We start from the raw sequence: 21,942 nt of genomic DNA, 5'->3' as shown, positions 1-21,942 counted from the left end.
ATACTGGCAACAACAATTTCTTCTGCCAACTGAATTCGAAGCAGCTACCATTTAATAAGTCTGCAGGGATGGGTTGTCAGAGAAGTTATCTGATTTGGATTTTAACTGTGAGAGTAATTTTACATTTATAAGCTGTAGTGCAAAGAACAGCCAGGTCATTCCATGTTAAGTCATGCAATAATTCTAGGATTTGTATTCCACCATCTCAGATTTTCACAAAGCTTTGCACATCTGCTCTAAGTTAATAATTAGGAGAATTTTTGTATAATTTTTTTGTCTCAAGATAAACTTTCTTTTATACTGAATTTTCAACATAGTGATGTTATGATAATTTGGCTTTGCAAGAATGTCCACAGAAAGTGGTACTTACCTATAGAAATACTCATAACTCAGATCTTTATGAAGCTTTTTTGCAGAAGTTAAGAGAGGCATACAGTTAAAAGAAACATAATTATTTAAGCAGTAAAGTTAGAAAGAAAATTACAAAAAATTTTAATGTATGTTGCTTTACCATTTCTGGAAAAATTACAGGGACGTCAAAAAATGCTTATACCACATTTGTCCATCCTGTTGAGAGCCTAGTTTTGGTCTTAAATAATCCAAAAACTTGTAAATATTCTAATAACCTACAAATATTAATTGGTTTTCTATGAATGTAGCTACACAAATAAATACGAAAGCAAAATACTTTTCGCTGTGATGAAACAGGGCCATTCCAAGTAAGTCCATTCAGGCTTGAAATCCACTGCTTCAGATACAGTGTTATAAAATTTACATGCTTGAACATCAGTTATTCTAGGCAGACAAATTAACCTTATATGTGAAAAATTTATTTCATTTCATTAACTCCTGAAAGACTATAATATATTGTATTTATCTGTGCAGCTACCCACCTGCTCACAGTAATAAGAAAGTGTTTTGTGAGCCTGCAGTAGCTTGCTTGGAACCTTCACAGGTATGAAAAAAAGCAACAATCATTGACATGTAATGTTCAACATCAATTACATGCGACAGTCAGTCCATTTGGCTCAGTTGCTCTTTGTCTTTCCGTGAGACAGGTAATATTTATTTGCGGTGCAGCCACTTATCGTTCCATTTGCAATGAAATACATTTTCAAATGACGTAGTACTCAGCAATGAGTGCTGTTCATTTTCAGTGGAGCAAGGCATGATCACTCTTCAGAATCAACGCGGAAAAGCAGCCCACCTATGGGGAAATGCGTGTCACTTTGAGACACACAAGGAGGAGGAAGAGGAGGAGGAGGTGGTGGTGGTTGTCGTGGTGGTGGTGGTGGTGTGAGTTCACAAGAGATCATGAAGACTTGTATGACAATGAGCATTCAGGGAAGCTGCATTCGTCACTGACTGGTGACAACATTTCCTGTATGGATGCAATGGTGAAATAGGATCTGTGTGTGCACCTCACGATCATTTTCCAGGAGCCTGATATTTTGTATGGGAGTGTTTACAATGACATTCAAGAGTCCTTACAGTACCAGAAGGCTTCATGATGGTGGATGCCTAAGCAATTGGATACAATGAATCATCTGCAACAGGGCAGAAGATGATTTTCATGTTTCTGATCTGCTTCCTGGGAGTACAGTTATTCACATACAATTTTGAAGCCAAGATAGGAGTCCGATGGTAGTTCCACAATAAATCAATTGAATTCTACCACAGGGGCATCTCAAATTTAGTGCCCATGACGGGACAAGTATCTGAGCTGATGTGCGGACTATGTGGAAAAATAGTGTAAAGCACACAGAACAGCGAACATGTTTGTAATTACCTGTGTGCACCTTATATTGGCTAATAAAAAAAATATGAATTTGTGTAGTGTCGAAAATTACTTAGAACACCACATCATTTAATGACCTACGCATCTGTAAAAGAAACACCTCAAAAATTTTTCAGAGCTGAGTGAAGACAGCAAGATTTGATATCGCTAAGGTCCAATATAAACGTTTCAGAAGAAAACGTTACGTGCTACGAGAATCAATGTAAAACAAGGTATACAACTGTGTACATGTTATAAGATTTGTGAACAAAAAACTGAAATCAGTGGACATGAAAGTGGTGCATGTGACCTGGAGGTGAAATTTCATGAGTCAGTACTAAAAGGTCAAAGTATCGAGGATGTAAATAAGATTTTAGGTGATCTGACTTGCTCTCCCTTAAAACTTCATTCCATTCAAAATCACAGTATGGCCTTATAGGGCAAATGGAAGCTAGAAAAAGTGAGGCATGTTCTGGAAAAAAAAGTGTACTTGTCATTACATTACAGTGCTGAAGTTTCCGACGGTAGGGATGATAAAATGGATGATGAAACTGTTGAACAGAATTGGTAAAACAGTCTGCAACTGATGATGAGTGCACTGACATGTTGGTAATAAAATTACAAGCATTTAAACTGCATTAATTTATGTCTAAGTGTCACAAAAGAGCCCTAAAAAAATTGGAAAAAATCTAACGCACGAAAAAGCAATTCTGTTCGCTGAAAATCCCAGTTCTGTAACTCAGAATGAACTCAAAGTTACCACTGAACAAGAAGCAGCTATGTAACCCATCCTGTTCATGTTTATAACAACATTATGAAAAGGTTAGATTGCTATACACCACACAGAGGAGCTATTGAGTTGTAGACAGGCATGATGAAAAGGCTGCTAAATATTCAAGTTTTCAGACAAAAACGTCTTTTTCAGAAATATAAAAAAAAACACACACACACACAAAAAACCACATGTGCATGTCGTGTGCATGCAATCTGGGGTGGATGATGCGGTAAGGAGCAGGCGTGGGGTGTAGAGTGGAAAGGATAATTGGGTAGGGGTGGAGTAGACGATGTGATGCCTTTGAAAGCATGCAGGTAGGTTGTGTGGACAGGCTAAAGCTGCTATGTGCAGAGTCGGGAAGCTGTCATTGAGATGAAGTAAATCATGTTAGGCAGCATATTTAGCAACTGGTGGTCCAGCTGTCTCTTGGTTACAGTTCGGTGGTCGCCATTCATGTGGAAAAATAGCCTTTTAGTTGTCATGTCCAAGTACAAAGCAGCACAATGATTCCACCTTAGTTTGTACATCACATGGGTGCTATCACTGTAACAGGGTATTCTGCCACTCTGTGAACCTACGCAATTCGTTTGTCCGTCCCTACTCCACCCCTGCTCCCAACCCCTCATCTCACAGCTTGTATCCCTACAACAGACCTAGATGCACGAACTGCCTCATACATCCTCCCAGTTCCACCTACTCCAGGCTGGTCACAGGCATCACCTATCCCATCGAAGGCAGGGCTACCTGTGAAAGCAGCCAACTAAGCTACAACCACTGAGCTGCCTTCTATGAGGGAATGACAGCCAACATGCTGTTTCTCCATATGAAAGGAGAAACTGTGGCCAAGAGTTAGCTGGACCACCCAGTTCTGAACATGCTGCCCAACACTACATGCTTCACTTCAACGACTGCTTCATAGCCTGCACCATCTGGATCCCTCCTATCAACACCAGCTTTTCTGAATTACAATAGTGGGAAATCTCCTGACAACATTTCCTTCGTACCCATAAACACTTGTTGGTTGGCTGATTTGAGGGAGGGGACCAAACAGTGAGGCCGTCAGTCCCATCAGATTATGGAAGGATGGGGAAGGAAGTCAGCCGTGCCTTTTCAAAGGAATCATCCCGGCATTTGCATGAAGCAATTTAGGGGGCATTTGTATGGAGCAATTTAGGGAAATCACAGAAAATCTAAATCAGGATGGCTGGATGAAGGTTTGAATCGTCGTCCTTCCGAATCCGAGTCCAGTGTGCTAACCACTGTGCCACCTCACTCGGTGTCCCATAAAAGTGTTGGCCTCAACCTTCGCTACTCCCTCTCCTTCACTTACCTATCACCTTCCCCACCCACATTCCAGCACTTCACATGTCTTCTATTCCATCAATGCACCTACAGCCTTTCCTCCTCCTCACCCCCCCCCCCCCCCCCCCCACACACACAACTTAGTACAGCTGCCCAACCATACATAACAGCCCTATACTGTGTCCACCACCTCCCTGCATGCTCTCACAGGCAGCACATCATCTTCCCCAATCCCTATCCTAATATTCCTCCCTCTCCCTGCTCCATTCCCACTCCTTACCCAACCACTCACCCCAGATTGCTGCACACTGTTAAGTCCCCGTGTGTGTGTGTGTGTGTGTGTTTTCTATTTCTGAAGGAGGACTTTTTTTGTCCAAAAGCTTAAATGCTTTGCAGTCTTCTTCATTGTGCCTGTCCATGAACGTGTGGATAACCTCTTAAGAATAAAGTGATGTTTTATTCCACTATGTCACTCTGTAATTTACTTATTTTGATATTTACTCACAATATAAAACAACAAAACATATGTTTCAAATCGCTACAGGGAATTTCTCATAAGATGAACCTTATTAAATTTTTTAAAAACATAGCACTGGTTGTGAATTTGAAAAAAAAGCACGAAGCTCCACATACACAACTAGTAGTTGGAAGACTACCACCTGCCACTGGTAAAGATTACGGATTTTGAAACTAAAACAGAAAGAGGTTTAAAAAGGTACTCTGCAGGAACATGAATGCCACAGCTAACTCAGTCAATCACATCAAGCAAAATAATACTGCACTGTATAACTTCTATATTTAAAATGTAGCTACCCTTTAAATGTAATGTATGGAAAAGAAAAGAGCTAAAGCTTACCTCATTGTGTTTTCCATTTTCCCAAATTATCTGCCTTCAATTTCTGTTTAATGGAACATAAACATAACGAACTATTAGTCTATTCAAACAGTACAGAAGTTCTTCTAAAGTGATATTCATTTTTATAAGGCTACTTTAGCAGTAAAACAAAACATTGCCTACAAATATTAATTATATCATTAGTGAGGACCACACCATCAATGGGAATTCAAGTCGGATCACATAGAATTTTTAAGAGGATTCAACCAAAAGATTTATGGATCATTATAACAGAAAACTATAGTGTATGGCACACACATTCTTTGCTCTCTTTCTTCTTAAAACATTGATAAAACTTGCTTACATTTTCACTTCATTATTTATCACCTTTGCTTCATACATACACCAGTTAAAAAAAAAAAAGAAAAAAAAAAGATTAAGCATCAGCAATACAAATCAGTATTAAATGATCTTTCTTTTGTTTTCCTTTTACTGTCTACAACACTGGAAATAAATTGAAGACTATACGAAATTTCTGTATTACACTGACACATTATCAAAACTTTAGACTAAATTTATTATGCAACATTAGTGAATTTACAAATCGGCAAACATAATAATCCAACAGTACCTCCCAATGAGTTCTCCAGTAATGATAATTAAATTTAGTTAGACAATGTTTGTTAACTAATCGGACTTGTCATTACATTTTGGCCACTTCTGCTCAGATTTAATAAACACTCTCAACACAAAACTTCTAGTGGTCTTTCATAAAAGACAAATTTCTTAGGACATGTATGTTTAGAAAGTGATTGAAACGTGTATTACAATGAAAATGTTTAGGGTGCGACACTTGTAATATCAGTGAAAAATGAGACTTGTAGGCAACCAACTGGTGAAACTGACTTTTAAAGAATTATTCAAATGTATATTTCTTCTTCCAAGTATCATTCTTATATAATTTTGAGAGCTCATTAAGCATGATTATTTTTATCAAACAATGTTCACTTGAAGATATTTCTATTCTACAGTTTTTTACATATTACTCAAAAGTTCAATTAATGTGTATTTCCTGTACATATGCCATGTAAAATGACACTAAAATTGAAACTCTTAAGGAGAAATACCACTACCACATCAGGAAACCAAAATCTGTCTCGCAGTCAGATTCAGAACACAATCTTCCTCTTCAAAATATATGGTTCAACCTAAATCAATTACAGCAAATGCTGGGACAGGTCGATATCTTTCATTATTCGATACAATCTAAGCTTGTGATGTCAGGTTTTAGAGATGTTTCTCAGCCGATTATATCAGATTTTGCTGTATTCCCTGAACGTCTACAACTATCAAATGAAGTTTCAAAAGAAACTTACTATTTTGGGCACCATGTTCTAAAATAACACTATCAACAGGAGAGCAGTCGGAAATGCATGTACAAATTTGGTATACCTTTGGGGTTTCTCCAATTTTTAAAAATATATTTGTGAGCTTTTCTGACAAAGGGGGTTGAACAGATTATAGACTAGGTGGGATAACTGCATCAAAATAGTCTTTGGGCTGAAGATTTCAACAGCAATAGACAAGGAAATGAATCTGGCTTCTCCTGAATGCCATCCAGTGCAAGATCACTAAGTCACCTCAAACAGTAATTTGGAACAAGGATAGGATAACGTCAGACCACCTTGAAGAAAAGTCACATAAGTTTATGTTGTATCACTGGTTCATGGTGTGGGTTCCTGTAGTCATGTCCTAGTTCATAAACCACGGGCAACGTATGACTGGCCAAGTACGTGGTCCCGACAGTCGGGATACCAGTTACTTTGGAATAAGGCAGGGCATCTTGGACATATTCTGAGTCGTGGTCACCTTTGTGCTCATACGACAAAGACTACCAAATCCACCGGTTAGTCCCTCAACTGTTAGGGGTAATACCCAATGGGACTCGGGGCAAGTAAGGCTAGCAACCTACTTCCCTGGTACTTTAAATATGATGCTGGCAACAATCAGAGCAAAATGCCTCGGACCTTTGGAGGTGACAGAGTCCCACCTCTAACTGACAAACCAGGGACTCCTAAGATACGACTTGGCAAACAAATGGTAATGAGATGGAGAGCTATTAATATCAATGGGGGCTACTCTGGGAAAAAGGTAGAGCTGGCAGAGGCTGCAAGTAAGATGGGGCTGGACGTTTTAGCTGTTAGTGACATTCGGGTAAGGGGTAAGAAAGAAGAGGAAGTGGGAGAATACAAGGTCTACCTGTCAGGAGTCAAAGCAGGAATAGCACAATGGGGTGTAGGGCTTTACATCAGGAAAGAAATGGAACCCAGCGTAGTTGCAATAAGGTATGCAAACGAACGACTGATGTGGATAGATTTGACAGTGTCTAGCAAGAAAATTAGGATTGTGTCAGTATATTCACATTGTGAAGGGACAGATCAAGATAAGATGGATAGTTTTTATGAGGCACTCAGTGATGTAGTTGTTAGAGTAAAGGACAAGGACAGTGTTCTGCTCATGGGTGATTTTAACGCCAGGATTGGAAATCGAACAGAAGGGTATGAAAAGGTTATGGGTAAATTTGGAGAGGATATGGAGGCCAACAGGAATGGGAAACAACTCTTGGATTTCTGTGCCAGTATGGACTTAGTAATCACAAACTCCTTTTTTAAACATAAGAACATTCAGCGGTATACTTGGGAAGGCAGGGGAACCAGATCTGTCATTGACTATATAATAACAGATCAGGAATTCAGGAAGGCTGTGAGGGACACACGTGTATTCAGGGGATTCTTTGATGACACTAATCATTATTTAATCTGCAGTGAAATTGGGATTGTGAGGCGAAAGTGCAGGAGGTCAGGTCCATATGTAGGAGGATAAGAGTGGAGAAACTTCAGGATAAGGAAATCAGGCACAAGTACATAACAGTGATCTCGGAAAGGTACCAGTTAGTTGAATGTAGTCAATTACAGTCATTGGAAAAGGAATGGACTAGGTACAGGGACACAGTACTAGAAGTGGCTAAAGAATGTCTTGGAACAGTAGTGTGTAAAAGTAGGATGAAGCAAACAGCTTGGTGGAATGACACAGTCAAGGCAGCCTGTAATAGGAAAAAGAAGGCGTATCAAAAATGGCTACATACTAGAACTCAGGTAGACAGAGAAAGTTATCCTGAAGAAAGAAACAAAGCCAAACAGATAATTGCAGCATCCAAGAAGAAATCGTGGGAAGACTTTGGAAACAGGTTGGAGACTATGGGTCAAGCTGCTGGAAAACCATTCTGGAGTGTAATTAGCAGTCTTCGAAAGGGAGGCAAGAAGGAAATGACAAGTATTTTGGACAGGTCAGGAAAACTGCTGGTGAATCCTGTGGATGCCTTGGGCAGATGGAGGGAATATTTCGAAGAGTTGCTCAATGTAGGTGAAAATACGATCAGTAATGTTTCAGATTTCAAGGTAGAATGGGATAGGAATGATGATGGAAATAGGATCACATTTGAGGAAGTGGAGAAAATGGTCAATAGATTGCAGTGCAATAAAGCAGCTGGGGTGGATGAAATTAAGTCAGAACTCATCAAATACAGTGGAATGTCAGGTCTTAAATGGCTACACAGGATAATTGAAATGGCCTGGGAGTTGAATCAGCGTTGTGGGTAAAATCTTCTCAGTTATTGTTGAAAGGAAAGTGCGAGTATTAGTTGAGGACCAATTGGATGAAAATCAGTGTGGGTTTAGGCCTCTTAGAGGTTGTCAGGACCAGATCTTTAGCTTACGGCAAATAATGGAGAAGTGTTATGAGCGGAACAGGGAATTGTATCTATGCTTTATAGATCTAGAAAAAAAAGCATATGACCGGGTTCCTAGGAGGAAGTTATTGTCTGTTCTACGAGATTATGGAATAGGAGGCAAACTTTTGCAAGCAATTAAAGGTCTTTACATGGATAGTCAGGCAGCAGTTAGAGTTGATGGTAAATTGGAGTTCATGGTTCAGAATAGTTTCAGGGGTAAGACAAGGCTGCAACCTGTCTCCACTGTTGTTCATATTATTTATGGATCATATGTTGAAAACAATAGACTGGCTGAGTGAGATTAAGATATGTGAACACAAAATAAGCAGTCTTGCATATGCGGATGACTTAGTTGTGATGGCAGATTTGATTGAAAGTTTGCAAAGTAATATTTCAGAGCTAGATCAGAAATGTAAGTACTTAGGATGCATATTCTCACAGGATGGCAACATAGTGAAAGAACTGGAAGCGAGGTGTAGCAAAGCTAATGCAGTGAGCGCTCAGCTACGATCTACTCTCTTCTGCAAGAAGGAAGTCAGTACCAAGACTAAGTTATCTGTGCACCGTTCAATCTTTTGACCAACTTTGTTGAATGGGAGCGAAAGCTGGGAGGATTCAGGTTACCTTATCAACAAGGTTGAGGTTACGGATATGAAAGTAGCTAGGATGATTGCAGGTACTAGTAGATGGGAACAATGGCAGGAGGGTGTCCACAATGAGGAAATCAAAGAAAACCTGGGAATGAACTCAATAGATGTAGCAGTCAGGGCGAACAGGTTTAGATGGTGGGGTCATGTTACACGCATGGGAGAAGCAAGGTTACCCAAGATACTCATGGGTTCAGCAGTAGAGGGTAGGAGGAGTCGGGGCAGACCAAGGAGAAGGTACCTTGATTCGGTTAAGAATGATTTTGAAGTAATAGGTTTAACATCAGAAGAGGCACCAATGTTAGACTGAATAGGGGATCGTGGAGGAATTTTATAAGGGGGCTATGCTCCAGACTGAACGCTGAAAGGCATAATCAGTCTTAAATGATGATGATGATTATGATGATGATGATGACTGAGATAAATTTTGGCAGCATTTTTAAGTATTCAACTGACAGCTGCTAGCCCCACTACAGTACTGACCTCATTCATAGGTGGCAAATACAGATTTATGGATTACCTACAATTGTCCAGGTCACTGGAGGTGGAGTATTAGTTTGTGTTGGGCACGGTTGGAGACGAAAATCAGCCCTGACTTACTTGAGGTAATCAGTACCATTTACTTCAAGCATTTTGGTGACTTCATATTAAAACTACATTAATCTGTATGGAAATAGACTCGAATTCCTTTCTTACTGAATATGACTCCAGTGTCTTAACCACTTCACCTCCTCATTAGGTACCATTCATGGAAGCTGTTCATGGCTCTGTTTGTCATTGGGGACAAACTACTGGCAATTACCTATGATATTGTTTCCTTTCAATTGTTCAACAAATCCGTTCAAAAAATGGAATATTAATGTCATATGGCACACCAGCTTGGAAAAGGAGAGACGAGAAATCTGGCACTGCCAGATCACATATGCTGGTGAATTAGTAAATCTCATTTACCAGATGGATGGGGAAAATCAACAGAAAAAAAACTACTTCATTGAGAGCTTTCAAAATTATGAAAAACTATTCTTTCCCTTGTTTGCACAGATTTTTATTGTTCAAATAAATGTGGTTATGATCACTTTCAATATGATTGTTATTTGTGTCACATTCTGCTCAATGGCTTGTTCTCCCCAACTGTATGGTATTACTATGGCACACATGTGTAAATTTTTGAATATTATGCTACACACTAAAATTGGTCTAAATGTATGAAATTGGACATTTAGCACACTGCTACACAACATTTTCACTTCATTGTCTTCTAAATGACACTTTCTTAAATACGGTGAAATTTAAAATTTTTCCTCAATATCTATAAAAATTTTCCCAATAACATTAAAATGAGCTGAGCACACCTCTTACACATAATGTTAACAATATTCTACCAGTATGATGTTTATAGGAAAAGCTTGCAACTCACCTAGGGCTGAGGGAGGGATGCTGACTCAGTTTTCAACCAAACACATGTGAAGACATTTAGATGCAACAGAGTTGTGACAGCAATAGCATGTCTGTGGTGCAAGATGGCAACTCACCTTGGATTAGGTGAGGGAGGTGGCAGGTGGGATGCTGATTCAGTTTTTAGGCAGACACAAGTGAAGATATTTAGATGTAATAGAGGTGTGATTGCAATAGCATGTTTGTGGTCCTGAAGTCATGGGTAAATGTGAATGGTGTGTGAGGTGATACATGTAGAGAGAGAGAGAGAGAGAGAGAGAGAGAGAGAGAGAGAGAGAGAGAGAGAGGGGCAATGAGCAGTGTGTAGCAATTTTACATGTGGAATTCCATTATGCTGACTTTAAATATTTCTCGGAATATTCTTGGAATTGCCAAGAAAAAGTCATTTCAAACTGATCCATAAATTTGTGTGATATTTGAGAAGTTGCTGACAAACACAATCAATAAGTTTTAATAGGCAATATGTTTACATCCTTGACAGGTGTTTCTTCAGAACTACAAAAATCCATTCCACTGTTACACTTATTTATTTCAAAAATTTTACTTCTGCACCTGATCTTTCTGTCGGGAGAAAGATCACCTGCAGCACCTCATGAAAACATTCACAAAAATGAGTGGCGTCAACAGTCCAAATTACATAATGACAAGAGATGTAGCTCTAATGGGTTAATCATAAGCAGGATGCTCCTACAACACTTGTTAGGAGGGCAGGTTCGTTTTGAGACTTGAAATATTAGAAGTGTCTTTCATGATGGTGATGAACATCTAATGCATAATCCCCAAAATGTCCACAACCTTCTTCTTTCTTCAATGAAGAAGTGTATCATTTCATCTAGTACTTAGAATAGGAAGGATCTCACATCATTTATTTACTACACATTTGCAATACATTTCCCTCAAATGATAAAGAAACACACCCTAACAGCAGAGGCAGGAACTTTCTGAAAACTATTGTAGAGTGTTAATGAAACTGAAGGCCTGTCCCAGATTTGTAATGGAGGAATAAAAGATAGATTATGTTTTCATGAAATTGCAACTCCTAACGTTAGGATGATTGGACACAAATGAAACATTTGATGTTTACATAGATGTATTCCATGATATAACTTGTTCTTTACTATCTTGCAGTACTTGTCTTACATGAGATTAATAGTTTTCTTGCAGAAGAAAAAAGTAACGATATTAAGTATGATCACAACCTGTCAAAGACGACTAAATTGTTTGTTTACAGGACAACACAAGATACACAAATATTTCTTCTTGTGGGAGAAATTGTTTCCTTAACATTCAACATACAGAAATTGTAGAAGTGCGTAGTACAGTCTGATGTGACTTACGCTGGGTGTTTCGATCTCTCTTGTCTTCTGCACGCCTCAATCACTGGTACGAACATTCAAATTCCCACAAAAAAAAAACACGGTTTCCCAGCAAAATAAAACCCACGGGCAATCTCCTGTTACTTAATTCTGGTTAAGATGGCCTTCTTATGGGCTTAAGACTTTAATCAACAAATTATTTGCCTTTAACATTTCAAATCAGAAATACATTTCACTCACATCGAAAGAACTTCCTTTCAACGACGCACCATTATTAGCCGAAGTGTGGAATGCTACAATATTACTCAGTATTATTCGATGGTAAAATAACTACATAATCAAGAATGTTTAAAAACAGCTACAAGTTCTGAAATTTATTTTCTGAATCAAAATCGTACATAACGAAAGACACCGGCAAAACCAAACAAATGTCAGAAATTGCTTTGTGGAACTTCCAATGCATTCCTTATCATTAAGAACTAATGATGCACTTAATACACACCAAGTTCAGTACACCACTTGCCACCTGCTGAAGCACTGCTGACTATTTACTTATTTATTTATTTATTTCGATTCAAATCAAATCCTGCAACAAACGAAACACACTATCTTTGACAATATGACAGACGATACTCTTTTCGACCAATAGTGCAACAAAGATATTCTGAGGCCGTAACCTCGCAGATTGACAGGCCTGCCATTGTACGTTTACAAAACTACAACTACTTGCGGCTTATTTGTCAGTTTTCTATATTGTTAGTGACTCGATAGGTCTTGACGTACGTAGCAAAACAATTAATAACATAGAAACAAGTGTAAATGACAGACACCGAAGGGACGCATGATGTGACTTTAGTATAAAAAAACATACAAAGACATCGTCTAATGATATTACGTTTTCAGATTTCAGTTTAATAATATGCTACTTACTTTTGTTTCACGTCCATGCATACTAGTGATACAAAAATCCAGTTATACTTACAAGTTTAAGGAACATTAGTATCGACAGTTGCAGATTTAGACCAGTATGTACATTAGTTGGCAACAGTCCAAAATATGACCCTATCAATGTGCTGACCTGAAAGGCCCCGCGATTTCAAATCTACAACTTCTGTTAGGACAATATCTGGATTTTAAACTGTAGCCGTTTGCAATTAAAAATACACGACAAAATCTGTATTATTGCGTACTAATGATATTAGCGGTAATTCTCAGGGCATTCTGATAAATGAGAAAATAATTCAGCAATATCACGAGCGCTACAATTAGATTGTGGCAACAATAATTAGATTAGATTACATGAGATTTACTTTCATTCCAATTGATCCGTAGTGAGCAGGCCCTCCACGATGTAGAACATGTCAGAAAAACAATAATACATGACAAATATTTACAACTAAAACAAATAAGCCATGTACCTTCCACAGGTCCCCAGTGGAATGATCGTCCTTTTTTTATGAACGCTATATGAAAGGATCATTTTACAATATTCATTTACTAAGATCGCATTAATGCACTGAATTTAAAATTTTAAAAATGTTTTTTATTTATAAGTTAATAAACATACAATGGAACCACCACTAAATTACTTATATACAATGAACTCATTACTTCACTGAAATGCTGCAGGATTAGATTGTACTTCAGTGCAGTAATAAGTTATATATATATATATATATATATATATATATATATATATATATATACTTACAAGTTTAAGGAACATTAGTATCGACAGTGGCAGATTTAGACCAGTATGTACATTAGTTGGCAACAGTCCAAAATATGACCCTATCGATGTGCTGACCTGAAAGGCCCCGCGATTTCAAATCTACAATGTATATATATCAGTTAGTTCTACTGAGAAATTTATCAATGGAGTATAAGAAGTTGGCCACCAATAAACCCTTTAGGTTTACCTTAAACTGAATTTCATTGGTTGTTAAGCATTTTATGGCTGTTGGCAAGTTATTGAAAAGTGTGTTCCTGAATAATGCACACCTTTTTGTACAAGAGTAAGTGACTTTAAATCCTTGTGAAGACTATTATGAATGAATTTATTCATTCATGACGCAAAATAAGGGACACTTGGACTACCTCCACTAACCTAAGTCGTCTGTCCGCCACCTCTTCCTAGGGATTGGTGAGAGAAGGACTCAGCCTGCATTGGGCTAGTGGAGAGAGGAAAGTGTGTACTATATTTATTTTGGAACAATTTATTAAGAGAAGGAGTATATTTATTACACTGAAACAAAACACACACTCTGACATGCTTGGGATCACATCACACGGCCTACAGACATGCGAACCAGTAAAAAGACTCTGTAAACATGCTTGCTAATCGTCAATGTCCGACGCATGCTACTGACATCACAGCATATAGCCCACATACGTATACAGACGTAACATTTGTGCAATAGAAGTCTGTGCACGATTCAAGCGGAACACATGGGTGCCACTGACCCCGCCCCAGGTCCTGCCCGACTGCAGCCAGGCACTCCCCACAAAGTCCCGCACGCATGCGGTGGCAGCATCCCCATCATACTTGACACACCTAAGAAATTCCTCTCCAGATACGTGATCACCAAGGCGCCTTCGATGACATGATTGCATGGGAGCGAAGACCTATTTTCAACGTGCAGATGCTCCAGGGTGGCCCATGTGCACGTGCATGCTTGCGAAAACACCCTTAATCATAAGAGCATTCTTCCTGTTTGGAAGCAGATCACTGTTTAAGAACAGACGGGGCTGATCATAACATGCACATCTAACAATGTTCTTAACCTTATACTGATTTCACATGACTATGTAAAAATAATGGCTCAAATGGCTCTGAGCACTATGGGACTTAACTTCTAAGGTCATCAGTCCCCTAGAACTTAGAACTACTTAAACCTAACTAACCTAAGGACATCACACACATCCATGCCCGAGGCAGGATTCGAACCTGCGATCATAGCAGTTGCGGGGTTACAGACTGTAGCGGCTAGAACCGTTCGGCCACCAAGGCCGGCATGTAAAAATAAGAACCAAGCAGACCACCCAGAAGTTGCATAGTGTGCCAAAAATTGTTAACGCTCACTTTCTGGATGTCTCAGCTTGTACGCATGGAAATTCTTGCCCTAACACAATCTGTTGACGAAAATAGCGCAGAATAACGTCGAATGCAGTCTTCCTTGTTGACCTAGCGAAGTACCCCTCCATCACGTGTTATCCATCCTCCTTTCATCACACACAAACGTTCCCTCCGCTATGTAGAGGCTCCTATATCCCAGCACTAAGTATGAGAATAAATCGACCATTATGACTGGCTCTTATCGAATTTACCCTCCAAATTACTGATGCCCCCAGTATCGAAGCACCATCGACCTTTTCTTTCTGGGACTTTCAGTGGTAAAATTATTTTGCACAGACCGCTAAATTGCATTAACATTTAAATCCGCAAAGTTGTCTATAGATCAACCAGGAAGCTATTTACTAGAGTAAATACAATTAAGTATTACGATTGCTGCTACAGTCTGACACCGATTGATGTACACATAATGGCTCCTCTTGACAACCGTGCTTCAGTATCTATAACACATATAATTTTCCATGTAAAAAGTCTCTCTCATACCCTCACACATATCGATGTGCTGAATCTATACATCCCTCACGATAGGACACACAGTCATCCTCTCTAGTCATGTCATAACATAAACCTTAGTAACTTCATAATGTAATATATAGACATTTTACACAACGTGAGCCACAGTAACTTTACAATAGAATATATACACATTTTACACAAACAGTGCAGTTTCTTTTATATCTGTACAGCCCCAAAAAAATGTGGTACGCCTACACTCACACTGGCTATATGTCACGATGCTCCCCAGTCCTAGGAAAACACTGGCAGCCTTTTCTTTCTTTCTACAGACGAGAATTTTAGCGGCAATAAACTATTTAACACTGATTACCATATTGCAATAACAACTGAACCTCGCAAAGTGCCATAACATCAAATACGGGAAGACTCTTACTCGTTTACACTGCTCTCCCACCGAGGACAGGAGCTTGAATATTAGGCCACGAAACCGATCTCCAACCTGGCAATATATCATCGCCTACCGTGTCGATGTAGTAAACACACAATTCATAGCCTCCGCCATACAAAATCATCCCCTTTACATCATTCATACATATAGCTCAAAGATGGACAGTACCATATATATACTTCTCTCAGCACTAGAGCATCTACGCCTGACTGATGTCCACAGCACCTCAGAACTGTTCTACTAATTAGGGATCATTTCCCCTCAGCACAAATGCGTTACTGTTTCTGCTTCCTTGCTTCCTCGCTTTACTACGCACATCTCCAGACTCTGGGATTACAGGAACACACGTATTTTCGCCATAATGTTATACCATTATCGCGGTACTTCTCGATATCAAGCACTAGGCAGCATCCAACTGATCGCTAGCGCAACATAATTCTCAAGATACAGACTGGAAATTATTTCTCTACAAATCCCAAACTTTAGCAAGGTGCAGCATGCTTTAAGCCACTGAGTAACAAGAAACAAATAGAAGAAAGTGATATTTCCACTCTCAAATACCAAAGTAGGTGATGTAACAGATTCCAAATTATCTCTGTAATTTACAACCCAACTAAGGTCTTTCCGATGTCTGGAGAACAGGCAAACGTGGGTTCCACATGCTAGATGCACAGACCACAATCGATCTTCTCTCAACTAAATAAAGGCCCAACATGTGCAGAAGCAGTCAACCGAACATTTTACGTGGGGGAGCGAATAACGGTTCAGAGCAAATGCACCTCCATACACAATCTTCTCAAATTTCCACTTGATCACGAAAGCACCCCAGCATATACTAAGTATTAGTTCGCTATTCGGTCGCCTAGATGAGGGCAAATTTAACTCAGATACATTCCTACACTGCAACAGGCCTCTGCATTCAGACGGCTGCTGCCATTAAAGGAAACGTTAATCATTACCATCACTGGCCATGCATACATGGAATCATTCTAGAAAACCGGTGACATATATGTTTTATCATTATACTTACAATTAAATGTTTTGATTGCGGGCTCAAGTGAACGGTATTCGTCAATGAGTGAAGTATCGGAAATACACCCTGTTTAAGTCTGTGGCTCTGAAATGTAAGTATGTGTACCTTCCTTATGACTGGACATACTGTCCCCTTTGCTGTCACAGTACTCCAAGTCAAATCCATACCCTCCTTACGACTGGACATAGTCATTTCCTTTCCACAAACACATACTTTATGAACCTGATGCTCAAATTCGAACATATCACGCACCCACCACTACTACTAAGTGTAATACTTCGTCAATAAATGATTGGCTATTATACGAAATAATACTGACCGAAACTTGTGTCCTAGAAGGAGACATAATCGATCAATGTTAAAAAAACTATCGCAACAACTACTGCATGTTACTGTCACAAGTGGTCTCGGTTCTATAAGTGCACACAAGTATCCATGTTAAAAGCTATACCTGCTTTACGAATCGAGTTACGGCATTACCTCTGAATGAGGTGGGTTTTTTTTTTTTTGGACAAATACCGTGACAGTGATCGTAGGAATGTGCATTATCAGCCCACGATGCAACTTTGCTATAAAATCATTGAACTTTGAAAGTGATTTGGCTAAGGAACGTAGTATGTAAACGGTATTTGCGACTCCCTCACACCACCTCAGCTAGGTAATTCTATAGTATTTGTAGTGCATTCTGTCTCGAGATCATATCAGAGGTACCACGATATATCCACTGAGTTATAGGCGGTGACTGATTAAGAAGGAGCTCAAACAGTAGTAGTAGATGATGTGTCAATTGAGGTCATAAGAAAATGTACACTAGCTTCTCAGATCTCTAGTGTTATGCTATCTGCTAGAAATGTTGTCCATGATTTGGAATCGGATCTTTCCATTCAAGAACATAGATGCATGATTACAACCACTACTTAATCATATTTCTGGCACTCCCATATCTCGAAAGGAGTCACCTTTCCCGAACCTACCTGCTACAGTAGAATTGCATCCTGCAACTGCTTCCATTTCTACAGCTTTCCGCATGTGATCGTTCTAATTTAAGTCGGAACTGAGCAGAAGTCGGAGAAAGAAATATCCATCACCTTCTGCAACCTGTGCAGAAACAGAACGACCTGAGTTAGTGCAACAGGACTGTGTTTTGACCATTCAGCGGAAATGCGCGCAATGTGGTACGTCCCCAAACCAGATACAAGTACTACAGATCCGCGTCCATCCAAATCAATCAGCCCAACATGCTATCATCGTTATTCTCTACCCTCCAACATAGAAAAATTACGAACTATAAAAATCTCATCCGATTTAGAAGTCACCTAGGCACCGATGTGGGAGCAATGACGCATAGGTGCCCCAGAATAGCGCAGCGTACAGCCATCCAAGCATTCCTAACGGTATACCCAGTCCTTCACCGAATTTACACATCAAACTGCTGCTGATACTGCTGCCACCTGTATGACACGATCCTATTAAATATACAGGTACCGCAGAGGCCACTTTAAAGTTTGGTCACCTATACTCTAGGCGAATGATCATATCCCATATACTATACTAAATCGCATGAAACGTTCCCCCTGGTCCTGATTAGTTGTTTCAAACACTGTTTTCTAACATGCTTTTGTACAATGTCAAACATTTCCTTTTTTCTGCCATGACTTCGAGACCTTTCTAGGTTCTAAACTGACATTAAGAAGTTCTGACCCACGGCGTTTTGCAGGAAACTAGACATTGCACGGTGTAAATCATATTCTTACGGCAGATAGAATAACATACTAAACATTGGTTGATTTTAAATCGTAAATTAAGCACTATGCTCGATGTGTTAGATATATGTGAGATACTGTGAGATGAAGAAGCTTGCATAGGATAGACTAGCATGGAGAGCTGCATCAAACCAGTCTCAGGACTGAAGACCACAACAACGACATCACGCAGAGCCAGTGTTTTACGGAAGTAGTTTGTTTTTCGTTTTACGGTTCGATAACATAGTTTATCATAGAGAAACCGGGAAGAAGGATGTATGTCAGCACTTGAAATATTTTTCTCACAATTGAATATTTACAAAGCTACATTCCATACGTCTGATAGATTGGAAACGCATGCGGTCTAACATTATAGGCCCGTTTTAAGTGCAGAACGTTGTAGCGTTAGGAGTGCATGTTTTTATGTTCTCTCTCTTACCAATACCTTCTAGGTACCGATCCTAGACTCTAGAACAATACTTTAGAATTAATAGCTTGGTTGACTTACGTAAAAATGCGTCAAACTCCATCCATCTGGAGTTCCACCGCGTACAAAAATCAATCGTTCCTTGTTCTTCTTAACTATCTGCTATTACATCACGGCACTTTGAAATCTGTTATTATACATCGATAAGGAGTGCTAAGCTCCTCGACATGGTCGCATCTCGAGAAATCTCGTGTACTTGGACGGGTTAGGACTCGGAAAGCTCCATTCATTCACAAGACGTGGAGTGTAGCAGTCTTCTTCTGATCAGATGCAGATTAATTCGGCAACAGTGCTACAGGGCGGGTTGGTCAATGACAGTGTGAGGAGGGTCTTTCACACTCTAATTTTACCCTAAGACAGCGAGAATGCTCAGTGCCTCCCATACACAGAGAGATGGATCGTAAATTAAGCACTATGCTCGATGTGTTAGATATATGTAGATTTATGTATTCGAGAATTAACACTGAATGGACGTACTGAGCAGTCTTCTATCCATGTTCGCAATGATACACGCGAAGCAGAGAAGGGGTGGTTTAGCTGTGATACTCAAATTGGGAAAATATGCTGTCACATCATTGACCGGTGTTGGAGTTACTGTAAAAATACTAAAATTCTTCATGCTGTCAACTGTGTTTCTCATTATTATAGTACACTGGCGATGTCTTTTCCATCTCATCCATGCATTGGTGCGCTGTTGGTTACCACATAATGATTGACTTTCAACGCTTGTTTGAGTTGGGGAATGAGTTTTGTTTATGAGTGACAACTTCTGGGGATTGCTAGCAGCAAAACAGTGATCACGTACATGAGTGCAAAATGAGGAATCAGTCGAAAGGGAACTCAGAGCCATCAGCTATTCCGTCAGCGTGAGAGATGAGTCTAAATATAGAGCTCGTGAATCACCTTCGGACTGTAGTTTGGAAACCTATGCCAACGCCGTAAAACTCTTCCAGTTTGCTTATGTTGTAACTGTCTTTTATTTAAAATCAAGCGATGTGTAGCGTGTAATGCTATCTGTCATAAGAATATGATTTACACCGTGCAACGTCTAGTTTCCAGCGAAAGGCCGTGGATCAGAACTTCTTAATGTCAGTTTAGAATCTAGCATAGGTCTCAAAGTTGTGGCAGAAAAAAGGAAATGTTTGACACTGTACAAAAACGTGTTAGAAAACAGTGCTTAAAACAACTAAACAGAACCAGAGGGAGCACCTCATGCGATATAGTATAGTATATGGGATATGATCAATCGCCTAGAGTGTAGGTGATCAAACTTTGAAGTGACCTCCAGTCGTAAGGAAGGTACAGATATTTCCATTTGCAGAGCCACAAACTTCAGCAGGGTGTGTTTCCGATACTTCGCTCACTGTCGAATACTTTTCAATTGAGCCCGCGATCATAACATTTGATTGTAAGTATAATGATAAAACATATATGTGAGCAGTTTTCCAGAATGATGTGTGTATGCATGGCCAGTGATGGTAATGATTAACGTTTCCTTTAATGGCAGCAGCCGTCTGAATGCAGAGGCCTGTTGCAGTGTAGGAATGTATCTGAGATAACTTTGCCCTCGTCTAGGCGACCGAATAGCAAACTGATACTTAGTATGTGCTGGGGGGCTTTCAGGGTCAAGTGGAAATTTGAGAAGATTGTGTATGGAGGTGCATTTGCTCTGAACCGTTATTCGCTCCCCCACGTAAATTGTTCGGTTGACTGCTTCTGCACATGTTGGGCCTTTATTTAGTTGAGAGAAGATCGATTGTGGTCTGTGCATCTAGCATGTGGAACCCACGTTTGCCTGTTCTCTAGACATGGGAAAGACCTTAGTTGGGTTGTAAATTACAGAGATAATTTGGAATCTGTTACATCACCTACTTTGGTATTTGAGAGTGGAAATATCACTTTCTTCTATTTGTTTCTTGTTACTCAGTGGCTTAAAGCATGCTGCACCTTGCTAAAGTTTCGGGTTTGTAGAGAAATAATTTCCAGTCTGTATCTTGGGAATTATGTTGCGCTAGCGACCAGTAGGCTGCTGCCTAGCGCTTGATATCGGGAAGTACCGCAAAAATGGTATAATATTATGGCGAAAATATGTGTGTTCCTGTAATCCCAGAGTCTGGAGATGTGCGTAGAAAAGCGAGGAAGCAAGGAAGCAGAAACAGTAACGCATTTGTGCTGAGGGGAAACGATCCCTAATTAATAGAACAGTTCTGAGGTGCTGTGGGCATCAGTCGGGCATAGATGCTCTAGTGCTGAGAGAAGTATATTTATGTGGTACCGTCCATCTTCGAGGTATATGTAAGAATGATGTAAAGGGGATGATTTTGTATGGCAGAGGCTATGAGTTGTATGTTTACTACATCGACATGGTAGGCGATGATATATTGCCAGGTTGGAGATCGGTTTCGTGGACTAATATTCAAGCTCCTGTCCTCCGTGGGAGAACAGTGTAAATGAGCAAAGTCTTCCCGTATTTGATGCTATGGCACTTTGCGAGGTTTAGTTGTCATTACAATATGGTGATAAGTAGACCACGGATTTTTAGGTCGAAAAAAGTGTGTTTTAGACACCTATAATAGGCTCCTTCAGTAGTTCTTTTAGGCTATATAGAACCTAAAATAGGCTCTAACAAAAATGATGCAGAGAAAATAAAAATAAATTAAAATACACAGTGTTGACATTTTGAACATCTTATTAGTCATTCAAACAAGGAGAATGAATATTTACGCAGTTACAGAGCACAGCAATG

At 39.5% G+C, this 21,942-nt stretch overlaps 1 protein-coding gene across 5 annotated transcripts in view; it reads right to left on the bottom strand.

Moving 5' to 3' along the window:
• LOC126161707 (zinc finger protein 346-like) overlaps nucleotides 1–12,522 on the bottom strand; it is a 136,107-nt gene extending 123,585 nt beyond the window's left edge. For 2 of the 5 annotated variants that reach the window (XM_049917732.1, XM_049917733.1), the window contains exons 1-2: nucleotides 12,400–12,504; nucleotides 4,711–4,753 (exon numbers count right to left, since the gene is read on the bottom strand). Coding sequence is in view for 1 of the 5 variants with exons in the window: in XM_049917735.1 (XP_049773692.1) it covers nucleotides 4,711–4,727 (17 nt within the window). In the remaining 4 variants the exon portion in view is untranslated. Of the gene's footprint in view, nucleotides 1–4,710; nucleotides 4,754–12,399 lie in introns of all 5 variants that reach the window. The other 3 variants (XM_049917735.1, XM_049917734.1, XM_049917736.1) reach the window with 3 other exon arrangements.
• Between the last annotated feature and the right edge of the window lie 9,420 nt (nucleotides 12,523–21,942).

This window comes from Schistocerca cancellata, chromosome 2 (assembly GCF_023864275.1).
Source record: "Schistocerca cancellata isolate TAMUIC-IGC-003103 chromosome 2, iqSchCanc2.1, whole genome shotgun sequence".
NCBI classification, from domain to species: Eukaryota; Metazoa; Arthropoda; class Insecta; order Orthoptera; family Acrididae; genus Schistocerca; species Schistocerca cancellata.
The sequence above is the reverse complement of the archived record's forward strand: the minus strand, read 5'-3'. Positions and strand labels throughout refer to the sequence as shown.